This window comes from Pyricularia pennisetigena, chromosome 5 (assembly GCF_004337985.1).
Source record: "Pyricularia pennisetigena strain Br36 chromosome 5, whole genome shotgun sequence".
Taxonomy (NCBI): Eukaryota; Fungi; Ascomycota; class Sordariomycetes; order Magnaporthales; family Pyriculariaceae; genus Pyricularia; species Pyricularia pennisetigena.
The window spans coordinates 2,742,017-2,760,615 of NC_043743.1; the positions used below are offsets into that span (position 1 = coordinate 2,742,017).

The window sequence follows — 18,599 nt, forward strand, 5'->3', positions numbered from 1 at the left end:
ATCACTGACGTGGATTAGCATATTAACGAAAGGGAGAATACCCCAGAATAGATGTATAAATGGGTCCACATACAAATGCAGCGGTTTTTCATCTAATTACGTTCACTACTATGCGAAAACGGCATTCGAGGACAAAGCATTATCCACTCTTACACTCTTGATCCCCCGTCGTACCTCGTGGCATTGCTATCCCTCGACCCGTCTGATATTATTGTCCTCTCGTCATCAGTGGCATTTGTTTGGCTCATCAATGCAGTGGACGGTCTCCCAGAATTGCCGACAACAGGATGGGGAATAGGAGAAAAGTCGACATGGAATGGTTGTTTTGTCGTCCACAGTCCGTCCTTCTTCTTGCCTCCAATATTGACAAGAATCCCGGTGACAATGACAAAGAAAACCCAACTCAAGACGTTAGCCGCGTACTTGATCGACGCCCAGTCGGAAGAACCCCTAAAGGTTCCCTGCGCCGCCTCCGGGCTGGCAGGACTCAGATCAGGACCGAGCGTCCCTTCGAATCCGATAAACGTGAAGCAACGCAGGAACATTATGACGGTGGCCAAAAGATACCGTGCAGTGGTCTTGAGTAAGATTATTTGCCTTGATCAGCAAAAGCACAAAGGACGGCCCGGTCGTGCTGGAGACCAACAAAAAGGGGAAAGAAAAAAGCACTCACGAGTCGGATACTCTGGCCCATCCACACGCGTACGACATGTGCGGCATAAGCGATGGCCGGCAGCGTCGCGGCCCAGCGCAGCACGTCGGCGGCCACGGTGGCGTTGGCGTAGGTGCTAAAGTTGTTCAACCTCCAGTACTCAGGATACTCGTTCATTTCTTCGAGCCAAGATTCCACGTTTGCAAAGTAGACGCCGGCGGAGACCAGGGCCGTGACCGCCGCTACCAGAGCGATGGCGACCGACAAGGATCGCAGCACGGAGCGGTAGACGGTGGCGGTTCTGAGGCGCGCGTACATGAAGCCGTGGCCCAGCTCGAAGAAGATGATGAGTATGATGGCGTCGGCCAGCCGGGAAAAGAGGTTCACGAGGCCCGAGATTCTTGCCAGCTTTACGGCCAGCTGGGGTCTATCTGTCTGATAGTACCTGCTGTTGCTGTAGCCCCACGACCGCCAAGGATGGTCCCGGTTGGGTTCGGGCCTCGGAAGATAGCCGTCCTGGACTTTGGTTGCTGATTCGCTTAGATATAAAACAGCAAGTCTTTGTGGCACAGCTTCCAGTATTAGTCAAGATCTCTGGCTTGCTGTGAATTCTAACCAGCTATGAAGTCTTTGAGGGCGATGAATAAGAGGAGAGGGGAATGCACTGCTTACACTACCTGAAGTGGCAAGAGTATTTGCATCCAGACAGCGAACGTCTTCCTTGCCGGGTCATGTCGACTGACACGGTTGGCGACATAAACCCAAAGCAAGCAGAAAGCCGCGACCGAGACGGTGGACACGGCGACATTTCCTGCATTGGCAGTCTCGTCCAGCCTAATCAATATTGACGTCGACATTATTGGCGTGCTTGGTGTGTCTTTTTTATCGAAATGTTTTTTTTTCTTTTTTTAGCAGGCCGTTGGACCTAGGATAAAATGCAAGAGTTGGTCCTTACGTGGTGTTTTGGACGGGCGAATGCAAGTCAGAACTTGGATAGAGAGGAATCTGCCAATATGTATATCATTTGACCCCGGATTTGTTCTTTTGGCCAAGCATGGCTGGAGTCTTATCATCTGTCATCTCTCGGCGGAGCATATTGCACTGCAGCCGAAATTTCCCTATAAGATGTACTAGCACCGTCGTTGTGGAGGCTTCACCCTGCAGCTCAGCCTTGCCAACCTGAATGTCTTGGCTGAGGGGTCAATGGCAAACGGTTTTCACCATAGATAGCCAATCCCAGGATAAGCAAACAGATGCCATGTATAAAAAGAACGAGGTTGCAGGTCGCTACGACCGGTAACTCCATTCGTCGTTGGCGCCCAGGCTCACCTTACCCACACTTGCGTCTGACAGGTCTCGCTTCCAAAGGAGAAAAATGCCTCACGTCAGCAGACCAAAGCAGCTCCCACAAATCACTCCCTATTCCATATAGATCAACTCACAGGGACAGAGATTGATTTGTTCAACATACCCAAGCCTGCCATGATGTTCCTTCTTTTTTTTTTAACGAAAAACCCTGTTGCTTAATTCCTTGTTTTTCTTCTTTTTCACAAGTTCAGAAAAAAACTCCCTCCACCTCTTTAACCCTAGTCTACAACAACCAAGGAAGCCTGCGCCGGCCTGACGCGCTCCTCACACGTCTGGGGCCCTCCCCTGACCACCGGACCCCAATCCTGGACCCAGATGCCGACCTGCCTCTTCAACCCGCGGCCCGCCGCAGGGCTGAGCCGGTCGACGGTGCCCTCGCCGCCAAACACCTCTAGCATGGCCACGCCCGCCGTCTCGGCAAAGTGCTCCGCCCAGCTGGCGAGCGCATACCGCGAGATCACGCGCTCGTCTTCTTGCTCGGCGCCGCGCCACCGCAGCGAATCCGAATATTTTCGCGCCGCACCGGGCAGGCCGTTGTGGCCAGCGGTGGGGGAGGACGACGACGACAACGACGGCTTGGGCGCCGGACGCCAGCCGTAGCGCCGCGCCAGCGACGCGGGCCGCCCCATGAGGTACGGGTTGTGGCCCTGCGCCGCCGGCAGCTTGGAGTCGATAATGTGCGACGCCTCGTGCGACAGCGTGTGCAGGTCCCAGTAGCGCGGCCGGACGGCTATGTCGCCGTCTGTGCTGAAGGCGGCCGCGCGCTCGCCTGGCGGTGGGTGCGGAAGTGCGGCAACCGTTCTGCCATGGTTTTGTTTTTGTTACCTCTCGGTGTTAAAACCCTCCCTCCACCGGTTTGTGGTCCTCGGACTTTTTTGACGTGGCTGTGCAAGAGCGGATCTTGCTGGGCTTCTTACCTCACGTGTTCTCGCATTCCAATAGGCAGCCTTCCAAAGGCGGTCGTCATCTTCTCGATGCTGGTGTCCGACTCGGCATGCTGACAGAATACCCAAGGGACATGACAATCGTCATAGGTGACCTTGAATCTCCCCACGCCGCGTTAGCAAGAAGCTGTTTCAATTTCAGGGGAGACGCCGGCCGGGGAGATTCACATTGTAAACAACAAAATCCTCTCTTTGCACCTGGCGTCCGTTTGACCCAAAGTACCTTAGGCAGTTGGACGGCAGGACACCCGCTTCCCACCTGCTGATATTTGTAACCTGGTGCGCCGGAAGAACCTTTAGCAGCTCAGCTGCGACGTCGAAGCCGGGATCGTGGATATCAGGCTTGCTGTAGGGGCCCTGTAATTCAAAGTTGCGCTCGTCTAGGCCATATGTCTTTGCTCCCGTGGCGTCGGTCGTCGGTAAGATCGTGTAGGCAACCACCACATTGGAGACAATGGCTGCGGCAATGCTGGCTCTCGCCAGAAGATGCATGTTAGGTATTGTGACGAAAACACTGGAACAGGATGATTTTTCTTGTGGTGTTTGATGTATTTTTCCGTTGAGTGCAACTGTAAAAGAAAAGTTTGGGCCTGGGCCTCGGAGACTTAAAATAAAATGATAAAAAAGCGGCCGCAAAGGCGACTCAAAGTCACTTGGGCCGTGATCGTCCATTCATGCTGAGGCAAGCGGTTAATCGTGACTGTACACGAACCATATTTGGGAAGCAGATACAGTGACTGAGGCGGTCCGCCTCTCGTGCCAAATGTTGCACTTCCTTCGAAGCATGTTTCAACAGCGGCGGTTGCGGGTTCTCAAGGCCAACCAATCTTCCGATTATCATGAGGGCATGTGTCCAGCCGAAAGCTTGTGTAATTCTACTGGTAAGTGTTTGTACTCTTCTGGGGGAGCAACATTTAACCTCGTAATCTGACCTGCAAGTGAGTCGAAACAAGAGTTAGTCCAGTTATTGCGCCAGTTGCTCACTGGTTCTAGTCTCAGTAGCGGAAACTGTAGTTGCCGAGAATGTGCGGCTTCCTCATGACCTTGCTGGATGACTTCATCGACGCGTATCACTAAAACGGACAACACAAAACAAAATAAAAAGTGCTTATTTGGTATCTTGAAGGCTAGGAAAATCCTGCCAGACCTATCATGAGACGTCGTACCCATCACCTCGCACCCCAAACACAGCCCACTCCAGCGGCTTCCTGGTATAAAGTAAGTTAAACAAGTAAGAAAACACGGTATTGGTTTATGAATAGCTATTCGAAAAAGGTTTCGAAGTTCACCAAGACAGAAGAAAAAAAAAATATGAAGCGAATGTTGAGGTCATCTTGAGACCTGAGGTCGGTCCATCGACGTTTGCATGCCCAAAGAATGTTACGAGTGTGTGTCCAGATTCCACCCGGTCATGCCACAATGATCTGGCGGTGCGCCATTGAGAGGCCAGGGAATCAAGTAGCAGGTGATCATCCGACAACGGCCAATTCAGGTTGGGTTTACTCGATTAGGCTGTCATCGAATGCATCACAGTCCTCACTGCTCACAGCTGCACCCCTTGCTTCTCTCCACGCTGCCATCTCGGCGACAGGCACGCGACTGCGGAGGAACCTCAGCGTAGCCTCGGTGCCGCGCTCAAGAACATTATATCTGGGAACGCGAAACCGGTTGCCCATAACATCCAGACGCTCCAAAGCGCCATTCTCAATCCCACCGAGGAGCCCAATTCGGGGGTTGAGATGGGCGATGTCGTTATTGGAAGCGTCAACAATCCGCATGCCCTTTATCGCTTCGGGCTCCAAATCAGCCAAGTGGTTGTTGGCAATGAGCAATACTGACAACTCTGGAAACACATCCCTCAATCCAGTCCCAGACGGAAGAGCGGCAATGCGGTTGGTGCTCACGTCTAGCTTCTGAAGTCCCGGGCTGATCAAGTTCGACATTAAAGGAGCCAGGCTGGTAATGTGGTTTGAAGACAGATTTAGTTCCCGGAGCGCAAGCAGCTCCAGCTTCAGCCCGCCACCGCTGGCGGCCATGTCTCCCATGTATGACTCCCCCATAAGCTTGTTATGTGAAAGAGACAAAGATACAAGGGTCTGGGAAAAGAAAGTAAGGGACTCCGGTATCATTGAGAAAAGGTTGTGATGAAGCTGAACCTCACGGACGCTTTGCTCGTTGGCGACACGAGAGCATGACACGGGATGAAGGGCCGACGATTGAGTGTTCGACCTGTCCAGCACGCCGCCAGGCCTTACCGTCCATTGTTCGCTGGATAAGGTATGGGACCGTGAACGCGCGGCTGGCGATTGAGGAGCCGAAGTCGGCGGCGTCGCAAACTTGTCGCTGATTTCAGATCCTGCTTCATCCCCGTCTTCAATATGTCTTGGGATGGAGTTCATCCTTGATCGTGTTGCTGGAATTTTTGGGCTTGATGACACTGCCGAGGGCAAGAGATTGCTAAACGTGGCCTCAGGTTCATTCAATATCGGGTCAGGATCCAGGCGAGCAGCCAAAATGTCTTTCAACTCCTCCGTGGTAATGGAGCAGAACTTCTTGTCCCGAAGCGGGTTGCCACTGAGCCTGAGCATGTTCAGATTATCCATGCGAGATATCTCCGGCGGGATGACGCGCAAGTCGTTGCTCGAAAAATCCACATGTCTTAGTTTGGTCAGGCCCGTCAATCCGTTTGGAACATCAGTAATGCTATTTTCATCCGCATTCAGGGTGAGCAAGTTGGCGCACATGCCAAGGCCGGGCAGCTCCTGGAGCCAGTTCATCGATACACACATCTGGTGGAGAGAAGGCATGGCGAGTGCTGAGCTGCAGCTAGGAGGCAAAATGTGAGTAAGCTGATTTGAGGAAACATCCAAGATCTGCAAGGTCTGAAAAACCGCATCTGCGTCGTCTATAAGCACGCCGCTCAGCTTGTTCTTTCGAACGACCAGCTCAGTAAGTGGGAGTTGCGCAAGAGTCGTGAGAGGCAAAGTCTCGAAATTGTTCTCGCCAAGGTTCAAAATTCGAAGCTTGCGCATGTTTACGATCCCAGCTGGAAGGGCTGAGATGTTGTTGTCATGCAAGTCAACGGTTTCCAGATTGACAAGGCTCGTGAAAGAGTTATCCAACGGCCCATAGAAGAGATTGCCCCCAAGCTTGAGGTCGCGGAGAGACGTAATCTGGGAAATGACCTCGAAAGAGCCATTCGTGATTCGGTTCGAAGACAGATTCAAAGATGTCAGGTAATGCAAGCGTCTCAGGCCGATGGGCAGAGAGATAAGCATGTTTCCATGCAGATCGAGAGTTTCGAGGCCTCCAAAAATCATGCCTTGCCCATCCTCGTCGTCGGCAAAAGCCTGCGGATCCTTATCAGGGAACACGGCGTCATCGATCATCTCCAGCTCGTTATCGGCCGCAACGAACCTGGTGAGGTCCACGGTCTCTGCCCATGATCCATCGTTAATGCCCATGGCTTCCGAGTCGTACATCTTGAGAACTTGGGCAGGGATCTCGCGAAGGCCAAGGGCTGCAATGTTGAGCCTTCCACTAGTCCGGGCAGTCACTAGCCGGCCTTCTAAGACCTTGTTCTTTGACCCGGGGTCTGCCTGCTGCTGATTGAACGGATTATCTGACAGACCAAAGTCGAAGGAGGTGTCCGTTGGTATCAGTGGTGATCTGATGGGATGTCTGCCTACGCTGGGCATTTTCTTTGGGTCGACTTCAAGCTGTGTGGTAGCCTTCTTGGCTGCCTTTGCCTTTGCAATTTGCTCCCTCAGGGCCGCAGAAGACTTTCTAAAAGTCGCCGTGGGTGCTGGCTCGCTCGTATCGACCGAAGTCGCAGTGGATGTCGGCGAGGGCCCGGACTGCACCGTGTCATCACCCGAGGTAGTAGATGACCTGTGTGAAACAAGCGAAGTCTTGCGAGAGACTTTCGGGGGAGTAGCCCCAGCCGTCTGGTTGTTCGGCGCGAGAGCTGGAGGTTTTCTAAACAGCCCGTTGAGCGAGGGGCGTTGCTTGGGTGGTCTCAGTGGCATTGTCTTTGCCATGGGTTTGTTTTCATCCGACTGGACCTGCTGCTTCTCCGGACTAGGGGTCCTGGAACTTGCCGGCGGTTTGCTGAAGGATGCTTTGGGAAGCGTTCTGGAGGCGGGTGTAGGTATCTTGCCAAGGGTGGGAGGTCGCATTGCAGCTCCTTGACCTGCAACCCTGGCCGCAGGCGCACGCGTAGTTTTGACTCCCACCCGGGGTTTTGTTTGCGTCGGCGGTGTACCGTTAATGGGAGCAAGCTGTGTTTTGTAGTTACTGATGTGACTAGTTGAGGCCCGGAACGAAGCTGGGCCTGTGTCTTCTATCCTATGGCTCGAACCGGGCCTTGTTTGCGATTTCGATCTCGAGGTCGGTCGGTTGAAACCTTCACTACGGTAGCTTGAACCTGGTCGCGAGCTGAGTGAACTGCGTGATGCAGGTCTGGAACCTGAGCGAGTTGCAGAGCCAGGTTCGAAGAAAGCCGAAGGTCTTCTTCCCCTGTTTGCAGGTGAAGAAGGTATTTGAGAGAGCGTCTCAATTGTCCTCTCTGACAAGGATGGTCTTGAGCGGGGCGTCTTCGGCTTTATCGTTTCGGTCGTCGACTCTTCCTCGTCAATGGTAAAATTGGCTGGCATTGAGGGCAGGTCCATCGGCACTGAAGATGCCCAGGGTTCCAAGGAAGACGAGTCCCTGCTTGGGGTTGTGAAGCTCTCTTTGGCAACATCTGAAGGTCGCCTGGTCAGAGTCGTTCTCCTTTTAAAGAGAGGCTGCTCAGCTGGCGGAGAGGGTGTTGCGGTCGACGCAGAGAATTGTGACGCCTCGGAAGCAACAGGTGAGGTGCTTGAGGCAGGAATTCGAGTTATGCTCGAGGATCGAGGGCCGACGAAGCTTCTCGGGGGCGGTGGGAGCGGTTTGCCTTGGAGCCGAAAGACGCGTGAAGGCGTCTCTGGTTTGCGATTTCCAGCCAAGACAGATGTTGTGTTTCCCAAGCTTCCTAAGCGATCATGTGACGGGGTTGATCGAAGCTTGGGGTTGTGTATAGTGCCATTGCTGCGGTTTGGCTGCTCGGTCGAGGGTGAAGGTCGAAGGGACGAGAAACTTTGTGACGTTCGAAGAGTTGGGAGGCGAGATGATCGTGGAATGCCGCTTTGCCTGATGGACTGACGGCGGTCCTCCATCTTGGCTGATGGGATAGCTAGGGAGATGGCGAAAGTGAAAGGCTGTTGTCGAGCGAGGCAAGTTATGCCTAGGACCAGACTAATGTCAGGTCAATGCAATCAGCATTAGTCGAAAACAAGACACAGGAAATGGATTGTCATAACGCACAGATGGTAACAGGCTGTTTTTTTTCCGGCCACTGTCAATGTCAAGGTCAGTTTCAACAAGCTGCCAGTTGAGGTAGCTGAGGTGAAAACCCTGAGGTTGGCGGCGGTGGCGCGAACAGCCGCGCCAAGTTTCCACTAGACGCGCCAATCCAACCACAGGCAGTGACCAACTGAAAGATATATCATGTCATATGCCATATGGTATACGTAGGCAGAAAAAAAAAAGCAATAGTGAATGACGGCAGTGGTTGTGATCACCGACAGAAAAAAAACAAAAAGAGTAAGCGAGGCCGGCAACCACAATGGCGGCCAGACCAGGTTGGAGAGCGAGTGGAACAAACAAACAAAATAACTTTTTGTTAGACGTGATTAGGTTGCACTGCAGCGCGTACCTGAACCACTACTGTACTTGGGATGGATGGGTCTGCATACTGCGGGCTGCTGCAGAAGCCATGCATCACCCATCTTCAAGCTAACACTAAAACCCTGCCGTACTCCGCAGTTTTGGTAAACCCAACCGGGTTGTTGATGGTAATTTCTCAATAGTTTCGGATGTTTCTGGTAATATCTCTCTCCTTTTTGTTTATTTTTTTTTTTTTTTCTCCTCACTGCGATGGTCAATGAACCCCACAATAGCACCAAACGGTTTGACCTCAATAAAACCACATTGATGCCAGTACGGCAGGAGCGGGGAAGAGAACAGGGGACCCAGGATGCCATGCTACCCGAATAGGGGCTTGCTGCCACTACGGAATTAAAGAAAAATACCCGGTATGAAGCATAAGCGAAAATTGATTTTCAACACCTCATTTCTCCCAAGCGCCAAGGTGCTCGAAGTTTCTGAATCTTGGCGAGTTGAGCAATGTTGAGATGTCACCGATTTTAGCAGAGTTCTGGAGCTAATGAAATCTAACTAATGAAAGCTTCCTGTCCTTCACAAGTTCCATGACCTCATGAAAAGCTTATGCGGATCCCTTTGAGGTACCTGAGCTGCTCTGTCCTCTAGCTATAGCTCAGCTCACTAAGGCACCAAACTTCTGGGTCAACGACTTATTTAGTCATGCAGCTCGACCGCACCCCGATGTCCTGGCAACGGAAGAGCATAGCGTGCGGCATATTCATCCGATGATGGCCATAGTCCTGGTATGCACCATCGTTGAGCATGTTTGCCAGGTATTAATTGTCATCTTTCGCGATTCCGACAATTACCCCTCGTCTCATGTCTGATACAAAAGCAAATTGGCCCGCTCGCGGCACCGCGAGGCTGGTTCTGGGATTGGGACCCAACCGACTGAACAATGAACAAAAGCATGCAAGAAACTATTCTAATCCAGGTATTAACATGACAATACATCGGAAACAATCCACTTTATTCAATTTATTCAAGGCTAGGCATGTGTCCCCAACACGTGGGACCAAAGTACCGTGCGCACCATGACCTGGGTTGAACCATTCCCTGGGTGGAACCATTCAAGACAGTCATAAATGCTTGCGACCTACTTATTAATTACCGAGGCAGGCCAGGCTTTCCCCCTTCCCTCCTTGTTCGTCTGAAACATTTCTCAATGCAATGCAACGTTGATCACCAGTGCCTGGAGTACCTTTCATATATTCCACGATGTGCATTGCATCAGATCTACCGTATATTATATACCCAGGACATTATAGTACCACACAAACGCTGTCGTGGATGGTTGGTCGGACCCTCTTAGTCTCGAGCTTCCTGGCATCTCGCTTGTGGTAGTAGTCTGTTTCTAGATTTGCAGCACACATTGTGGCAGATGCCGCTCCGTTTTCTTTGTCCAATCTTGGGATTAGCCCGATGATCTAGATTCTCACACATTTCACGGCCCAGACACTAGGCACTCATACTAAATCTCGGAATACTCGCTCTACATAATCTGTTTCTGGAGCCTATCTCTCTTGTTCGTATAAAATGCTGATTCTTGCCCAGTCATCAATCAAATCGAGTCGACTCTGTGCACTGCACAATAGCCAAAAGAGCTATATAGACTCCTCGAGAGTTTTCGCTTGATGCCAAGGTGACCAAAAATATCCGAAACCTTCTTTCCCCTTAGTCAAGCGATACGCAGTCTCACGAAGTTGTCCTAAACTTGCGCGCAATGTCCTCCTTGGTGAATTGCCGCGTGTGCTGGCGGAGCATATCGGCTCGCTCCTCCATGGTCATGTGCACCTGATCGCCTAGAGGTACCAGGCGCTGGGCCAGATACATGTAGTCTTTCTGTAGGCACTTGATGGTGATCATGTTGAAGTCGAGGCCATGGAACACAAGGGCCTTCTCGCGAGCGTACGTTTCCTTCTCCTTGATGAAAGACACGGGGTGCTGGCGCCAATGCCTCATGGGGTTTAGATGGTGAGAAGTGTGATAGCCGTCGTTAAAGCAGTACCGGTTGCTCTGCAAGTTGCAGCATTTCCAGTGTTGGTCAACAAAGTCCATGAATCGCCAATTTTACCAGCATATTTGACAGAAGAAGAAAAAGATAAAAAAAACAAGTACTAACCGGTACGTCAATCAGAGTAATGCTGGACCTGTACTCAGAATCCGCATCCTCCCAATCCACAAACGCGTGCTGTCCCCAGTTGCCAGCCATGAAGGCCAGTCTCAACAACAGGAATGGGAGTATGACAACCATAAAGGCCGCTCTGGAATCAAGGAACCTCCACAGGCAGTACATGGCAATGTAGCTGGAGCACTCGGACCATGTAGCGCGGACGGCCAGCTCATACTTCTTCTTGCGAATGAAGTATAAGGGCAGGTCCAGCCAGATCAAAAAGTAGAAGCGGCCAACGTACTGGGCAAAGTGCCACACGTTGTCGCGCTGAAAGTAGATGGTCGACGACAGGTCTCCCGGCCCGTTGCCCTCGACGTGGTGGTGCTTAACGTGGTGGTAATAGTACGAATTCCAGGTGTGGCCCATGAGCGGATCCAGGACGAAGGGAAAAGAGCGGTCCAGCCAGGCCCAGCTCTTGGCCAGCACGCCGCGCTGGTGAATGTGCTGGTGCATCATGAGCGTGTACGTGGGCATGTAGTAGAGCTGCATGAGGAAGTGCAGCACGCCGTGGGTCCAGGAAAAGTGCACAAGGAGCAGGTACGCGGCGCTTGGGATGGTGGTGGTGAAGTAGATGAGCAGGTGCGTCCACATGACCACGTCCGTCTTGGTGCGTACGATGCCCTGCGCCCAGCGGATGTAGGGCTGCAGCAGCCAGCGGTTGACAGCCTTGGGCAGCTGCACGTCCCGGAGATCGGTTGAGACAAAGACGGTAGGCTCAAAGTCTGGATGCTTGGGGTCGCACATCGCCTCGAGCGACTCGAGCGTCGCTCTGTGGCGGGCATCCCAATCACCGCTCGTGGCTGCTGGCGGTTCATCTATTTTTCTGGCTTTTAGCGGTGTCCACTTCTTTGCGACGTTATGAGTGAAACAACACAGATGACAGAACACGTCAAAACAATTGAGACCTTTGACTAATAAATGAAAGAAAAAAGAGAACAAAAAAAAAAATGAAATCGAAAAGTCATTCAAGCGTGACATGAAATGAATGTAAAGATTGAAAGCAAGAGAATTAAGCATCCATCATATTTATATGCCGGCACATACTTTGGCCACCGTCATCGGAAATCAATCGCTCCGACTCTAGCGGTGAACGCCGCCCACGACGAGTGCCTGCGCTCGCTGAGGAATGGCCGCTAGAGGAAGCTTCATCGCTCTCATCAGGAGTCGCAAGACCAGACGACGTTTCCGAGTTCGACGAAGCCGTCGATGCCCTTGCTTCACGGATGTCGCCGATGATGTTGTTCAAGACGATTATGTCGGTCTTGGGCAAGTGAGGGTCGATGGCAATACCGGTGTCATCCATGATTAAGACAGGTGACCAGCTCTTTTGTTGCACGCTGATGTGTGCAGAGGCCAAATATAGAAAACGATCAATTAATAAAAAGAAAGAAGGAAAATCGAGACGTTACCCCGTAAAGAGGAAAGATTGATAAAGAACCCCAAAAGCAAAACCTCCGAGGACAAGGGCAACATACCATTCTGAAATCTCTGACGGTTGCCATTTTGACGATTCAGGGGTTAAAACTGCCCAGGGAGCCTGAGGACCCCATTTCTCTAATCCCTACAATCTGCACGGGAAGACCCCCCAATAAGCGGGACTCAGGGTCTGGAATGAAACAAGAAACACTTGCAATGACAAACAAACATGACTTTATCATCGTCAGATTGTGGAGTGAATATTTAAGAGATGATATAGCTCTGCGCAGGCATGATCAAAAAGTCCCTAGATATCACATTGGACGATCTTAAGCATAAATTAAGAAGAACGGTCACCAACTCAAAACATGCAGACGATGCCAAATCCGCTTATATCCTCATTTCAAGATGGTTTTCTAGAATAACACAAGTGCCATTAAGGATGAAGTTTGTTTCATGACACATTACTCATTGTTCAGTCCTCAAAACGTTGCAAGTCTGCATTTGAAATTGTCGATTTGGCTTGAGCCATACCTTTTCTGGGTATTTTATGGGGAAGTGGGCGAGTTAGCCTCCATGCACATAAGTACCTATTGGGGTGGTACAATAGTTACTCGTGTCCCTTCGGATGGCGACCATGGAGGAGAGGGGTTTCCCAATATGGGTTGGAAAATGTTTCTTGCATGATTGGCGTACCTATCTAGGTAGGTACGGTCAACAACAAACCCGGATGTGCTCCCCGAGCTCCCACAAGATTTTTCAGTGAGGAATTGGCCAGGCAGGCATGACCCCGCCGGCTTTTTGCCGATGAACGCGCTATAATTAGGAGCGGCTGCATTAGGGAACCTATCCATGCTGTTTCCGCTGCTGCCTGCGTAGGCAAGACAGGGCAAACAGGAAGCACAGGAGAAAGAATTTTATATAAACAAACTGGACTTGGTCATCGTATCTGACATCCAGAAAAAAACTTACACATATGCAGCGTCGACATGATAACATCACGTTAAGAATTGTGAAATTATTGCAGTCTCCGCGATTAAAGGTGCTGCGATAGAGCCTTGAATTTAAATAACCTATGTACATCAAGCTGGGCACAAAATTATAGTTACCCAGCTGCCAAGCCAAACGAACCTATTGTACCTCTCGTAGCGATCTTACCACGTAAGACTGACTCGCTTCATGTACGAACCAATCACAAAGATGGGAGCAAAATAGAACAAGCATATTGCTAGCGCCTATGTTTCGAACCCCTCCGAATCAGCAGCACAAGGATTTCGGGGTTCGTTGGCAAAAAGTGTAAATAAATTGTAAATTGAGCCATTTAAAGTTGCAATACATAAAATCTACCCCAGACCCGATACCGTTGTTGGCGATGGAAACTGACCAGGCAATGGTGTTGCGACTGGCAGCTGCCAGGCCAGCAGCAGCACCTTGAGGAGGAACCCCATCTTTCCCGGGCGGTGTCTTCTTGGTGTTATTCTCCCTACCTCCCGCTGCGCGTAGTATGAACCCCCAGACCGGGGCATCGTGCTGATCGTCATCAAAGTCCTATTCGGTGTCGAACAGGACCACGAGCTCGCCCATACCGTTCAGGGACAGCCCCGCACAAACTGCCCTCGCCGACGCGGTGCCAACAGCACGGCGGTGTGCGCCCGGCTCATACGCGTGACCAGGTCGGCATTGTTGAGGATGGCCAGCGTGACGCCGGGCTGGAAGGAGGTGTCCGTGGAAAACGCAGGGCACAGGCTGAATTCGATGGGCCTGTAGTAAAAAAGAAAGAGAAAAAAGTGGTTGAATCCCAGGACCTGAGCAACGCAAGAGATGTCCTTTCCAGTATATTCTTTTTCTTTCCGCAAAAGACTGTAAGCTGACCTTCTTTTCCTCTTCCGACTATTGACAGTGGACGTGGATGAGGTTGAGAGCCATAAATTAGACAGCAAGTTTGTTGCCTTGAGATGCTCTGAAAGCCGCCAAGCTGTTCAAAGCAGTGATTTTCCGTGCGCGACGTGTGTACTATGAGCAAGGGCGCATCCCAACAAGGCCGTCCGCCCGTCTTCTTTGATACAAGCTCGGTAACGCGCTGTCTTGCACACTGTACTAGCAAGGAAAAGCTCGAGAGAAGACGTTCTGGGTGCGTAGGCACATGCCACGACGCCCGTGAATCAAGGCTTTTATGAAACAGGTAGTCATTGGCCCCTTCTGTCTCGGGAAAAGCGACGAGTATATGGTAGAGGTCAAAATAGTTAGGCAAGCCGTCCATGCGGGCCTGGATTACGCAAACCTCACCATGCAAGTGTTCAAGTTCAACGCGGACAGAAATGATGCCGCAAACTGCCACACCGACGAGTTGCTCCTACGGTACTGTCGGACTGGTCAACAGAACGATACCGACATAATTGACAGCCTGACATAATACTAAACTGATTGGGGAGGCTTCGGGGAGGGGGTCAAGGCTTTGGGTTGGACAACGTTTAGTGCAAAAGTATCCCTAAGATCTACTCTGGTTCTATTGTATGCACACGGGAGAACCATACTCCAGTTTACTTACCAGTCCTTCCGCACCACTCATCTTCAGCCTATTTCCTGGATCGGGAACGGAGCACCCGTAAGCGGGCCTGGGTTGATTGTGCTTTTGCAGGAATGCTTCGGTCGACGCTTTGGCTCCCTCGTACCTCGTCCGCAGAGTACGGTGTTATTCGCAGATCGGGTCTCTGGAAACCTAATATCTGCCCTGGGACACCTCCAAAGTGTCGGGCAGCGAAGACAGACTCAATGAATAATACGGAGACAAAAGCTCCTCTGCCTTCCAGCACAACGACTATATGCGAGTCAAAATATTGTCATGTCGCTACAAGCTGCCGCCATGGATTTCTCATGTTCCTCAGCGGGGGCTCGCCGGATTTTCCGCATGGACCGTTGCCAGGCCATCTTACAAGACCCTCTTACAAGACCCTCTTACAAGACCCTCTTACAAGACCCTCACATGCATGTTCGTATTGCTGCTGGCAAGCTCTACCGCCAATCTCAGCCCCGCGCCCGGGTCCATCCTCCAGTTTCCCGTGGATCAGACGCTCTGTCCGCGGCTAAAATCCTGACCAACGTGGGAGGGTACGAGCCCGATGCGTAAGAATAAAACAAGAATAACAAATTAATGGGTACCCATGCTAGCTGAGACTATCACATACGACCATACCCACTGGAAAACACGGGATCCCGTCCGCTCTCCCCTAGTTAAACCAGTGAGGGCCGAACTAGTACTCAGGTGGGTGACCACTGGGGAATCCTCGGTGTTGTATGTTTTTGATCTTTTTTTTATTATCTTTTTCTTATGAACGCAATACCTGTGGGTTACATGTAATTTGACAATATTCCCAGTAAGGAGTGCTGCATATTGGCCAAAGTGCTATGCCGTGCAGGGGGTTGATTTTTTCGCCAAATATCAGACTAATGTGTTGCTGTACAAGGGTTACTGGTACATCGCCGTACATGGCACAGTTCCGCATCATCAGCGTCTCGGCCTGCCTCCACAACAATACCAACCTCACAGGCCTCTTGTACGCCCTCGTGCTGGTCTCGCTCGCGCCACTTCTTGACGCTGGCAAAGTCAGCAACGACGGACAGCCACTCGAATCATTCACCTCGGCGGACCTGCGGCTCCTTGTGCCCCGGCGCGCCGACGAATACCTTTGGTTCAACCCGCTAGGGACCATGGGTAATTGCTTTACGCTCGTGGGGCACGCTTTCGAGATGCGGGAGGCGAGGACCAGCAGCAGCGGCCCAGGGAAGTGGCGTGGAGGGTTGGTAATACGGGCGTGATGCAGGGCGCCACTCCAGAGCGTGCGTCCAAGGAGCCGAGTTCATCTTATGCCCGACCGTGGTGGTTTATCTTTTGGACTCTCGGTTATATCGGTATCTAGCGGTGACACCGGGCTTATTTGCTCGCGGCAGGACTGCGTCGGCCCCGCCACTCAGTCGGAGGGGTTCGCAGTCAGTTTATAGAGATGGCTAATGCTTGTGGCAATTTAGCCTTGAACACAACCATGATGAGTTGCCAAAGACCTTGCTAAGATAGACTTTAGTTTCATTTGGCATTGCGTTTCATTCGCCTCCCGCAATCAAGACTTCTTTGCCTTGAACAAGAAAACCTTGTGTGGAATCACTTTTGTGCCTTCTTGCAGCCTAACACACAGCCCCAAGCATGATTTTGGTGAGCATTTCGGGTGGTTGGAAATTTGAGTCTTGATAGGAGTGGGCTAGGCAGCTGCTTTGTGCAATAATGTGGCAAGATGACAAGATAGCGGGAGACTTTTTGCTAGAACCGTGGCTTCTAAGGTTGCAATATCGATTTGTGATGGACAAGAAAAGGAGATGCCCCCTAAGCTCATTTTCTTTATAAGCATGTGCACTCCCTGTGATAAGCTGGTATTTTTTTGCCGCGCGCTAGCCAGACGGGCGGTTTTATATCAAGTTCTTTGTGTCGATAGCTTTGAATATCGTAGCTGTCAAGGCCGACCCAGCCGAGTCCCGATCTCCCGAGTGTTGGTATTGGCTTTCCAAATTTCTAGGTAACTAATGGTGAAGTTATGGCGGCAAGAGCTTGTCACGAATCTGGACTTGCCACCTGAATTTGTGTTTGCCAGCCATTGTGCTATAATTCCATGCGCTTGCGTTTGCAAACAAACAATATGAGTGCTAGTAGTACTTGCATGCAAGTAAAGTAGGTTCTTGCCCGACATATGGTAAATTTCATGAGGCAACCAGAAACAGCTTGCATTTCACAAATTTCCAATACAGGTGCATTTGTCCTAATACACCGGCAAGTTTATACGACATACTGCAAGTGTGGTAAATGGCAATAGAACATCGATTTAACTTTTCTGCACTCATGCATGTTATTTTTTGACGAACAGAGCTTTTGGATCCCAGAGGGGGAAAGAATAGTATAAAGCCAGGCCTTCGTCCCCCTCTCTTCCCATCCATTCTCTTCCAAGCTCTCACTATCATCTACATACACACAGACAACACCGAGCAGGAACAAATACTGCCTCTCGACATCTGTTCCACCATTCGTGCTTCACCAGCCAAAAGCACATATATACTTCCAACACACTCTCCACAGGTAGGTTTTGTTTGTCATTCTCTGGCTACATCTCATCCGCTTTATGACACAAGCCCAGATATAGATACGAAATTATTAACACGAGATTTCTTTAACTTCCAGTCACCCCTCCAACAAGAAATTCCAAGAAAATGGGGTGCTGTAGCAGCAAGTCTTCTGGCTCGTCCTCGGCCGAGCCCGGTCCACGACCAGTTCGGACCGGCACTGGCCGCGGCCAGAACAACAAGAATCGCGGCCCCGGGTCTTCGTTGGCGTGGCCGTCCAACCTCGAGCTCCCGAGCACCTCGTCGTCGTCGGACCTTCCGTTCGACTTTCCTTACGCCGAGACCCCGTCGCCCGCTCCCAGACCCAGGCCCGAGTACACGGAGGAGGAGATTGCTCGGTTCAGGAAGAACCGGCCTCCCCACCACGTTCATCTCCCCCCGAGCATCATGACCATGCCCTCCAATCCGTCGTCGACTGGGACGGTCATCCGGAGGCAGGAGTGGGACGGGCCCTCGAGGGTTCATTCGTGCCGCACCTTGAGGGCCGAGGACAGGCCGAGGGACCCAAGGCAGAATAGGAGTGACCCCTATCACTAAGGAGGTCATTGCCGGGGTTCGAGGACTGGGGAGATTTGTTTTTTCGAGCAGGGATAGTAGGATATTTGAATTTAGGGTGCCGTTACGTTATAATAATATAGCAATTTTTTGGAACTGTTTACGAGGCTTGTCAACAAAAGAATGCTCCGCAAAGTGAACCAAGTCTGTCGTTAGTGTTTGCGGCCCTAAGCCACGATGATGGTTCGACGTCATTAGGTTCTTTTTCTGATGACGCTGCCCAACCCTCCGCACTGGGTGTGTCGTATAGGGGTTAGTACACTTCGTTGTGGCCGAAGAAACGCAAGTTCGAGTCTTGCCACGCCCATTCCTTTTTTTCCCTCTCTGATTTTTTTATTTCTGTCGAATAAACCTCGCCGCCCTCTCCTCTCGCGTGAGTTCGACTCCTGGTTTGCGCAAGCCAGCGGTCTTGCACAGTGGTCGTTCCAGGTCCCTCTCAGATGCAGTTGTTCATGGCATGCTATTATAATGAATGTACAGAAGTCGCTCAGAGAAAAACGCCCTACCAGTCTTTACTCTACTCAGCACCTAAATTTAGGAATTAGTAAATGAGTCAGCAGTAATGGCGATTCTGACATGCCTA

General features: G+C 51.2%; 5 protein-coding genes across 5 annotated transcripts; 1 reads left to right on the top strand and 4 right to left on the bottom strand.

Annotated features, from left to right (window-relative positions):
- Positions 1-149: 149 nt before the first annotated feature.
- PpBr36_08757 (uncharacterized protein) lies at positions 150-1,509 on the bottom strand (the record flags this gene model as incomplete). The annotated part of the gene is made up of 3 exons (XM_029895882.1): positions 150-578; positions 674-1,211; positions 1,325-1,509. The coding sequence occupies 3 exons, from the start codon at positions 1,507-1,509 to the stop codon at positions 150-152; spliced, it is 1,152 nt and encodes a 383-aa protein (XP_029747148.1).
- Positions 1,510-2,238: 729 nt separating this feature from the next.
- PpBr36_08758 (uncharacterized protein) lies at positions 2,239-3,456 on the bottom strand (the record flags this gene model as incomplete). Its single annotated transcript, XM_029895883.1, has 3 exons — positions 2,239-2,821; positions 2,938-3,017; positions 3,133-3,456. 3 exons carry the CDS (start codon positions 3,454-3,456, stop codon positions 2,239-2,241), a joined length of 987 nt encoding a protein of 328 aa, XP_029747150.1.
- A 1,007-nt stretch (positions 3,457-4,463) lies between these two features.
- Positions 4,464-8,162, bottom strand: PpBr36_08759 (uncharacterized protein; the record flags this gene model as incomplete). The annotated part of the gene is made up of 1 exon (XM_029895884.1): positions 4,464-8,162. One exon carries the CDS (start codon positions 8,160-8,162, stop codon positions 4,464-4,466), a length of 3,699 nt encoding a protein of 1,232 aa, XP_029747151.1.
- Positions 8,163-10,404: 2,242 nt separating this feature from the next.
- Positions 10,405-12,185, bottom strand: PpBr36_08760 (uncharacterized protein; the record flags this gene model as incomplete). The annotated part of the gene is made up of 3 exons (XM_029895885.1): positions 10,405-10,725; positions 10,832-11,697; positions 11,927-12,185. 3 exons carry the CDS (start codon positions 12,183-12,185, stop codon positions 10,405-10,407), a joined length of 1,446 nt encoding a protein of 481 aa, XP_029746754.1.
- A 3,096-nt stretch (positions 12,186-15,281) lies between these two features.
- Positions 15,282-17,998, top strand: PpBr36_08761 (uncharacterized protein; the record flags this gene model as incomplete). Its single annotated transcript, XM_029895886.1, has 3 exons — positions 15,282-15,421; positions 15,808-16,095; positions 17,563-17,998. 3 exons carry the CDS (start codon positions 15,282-15,284, stop codon positions 17,996-17,998), a joined length of 864 nt encoding a protein of 287 aa, XP_029746753.1.
- Positions 17,999-18,599: the final 601 nt, after the last annotated feature.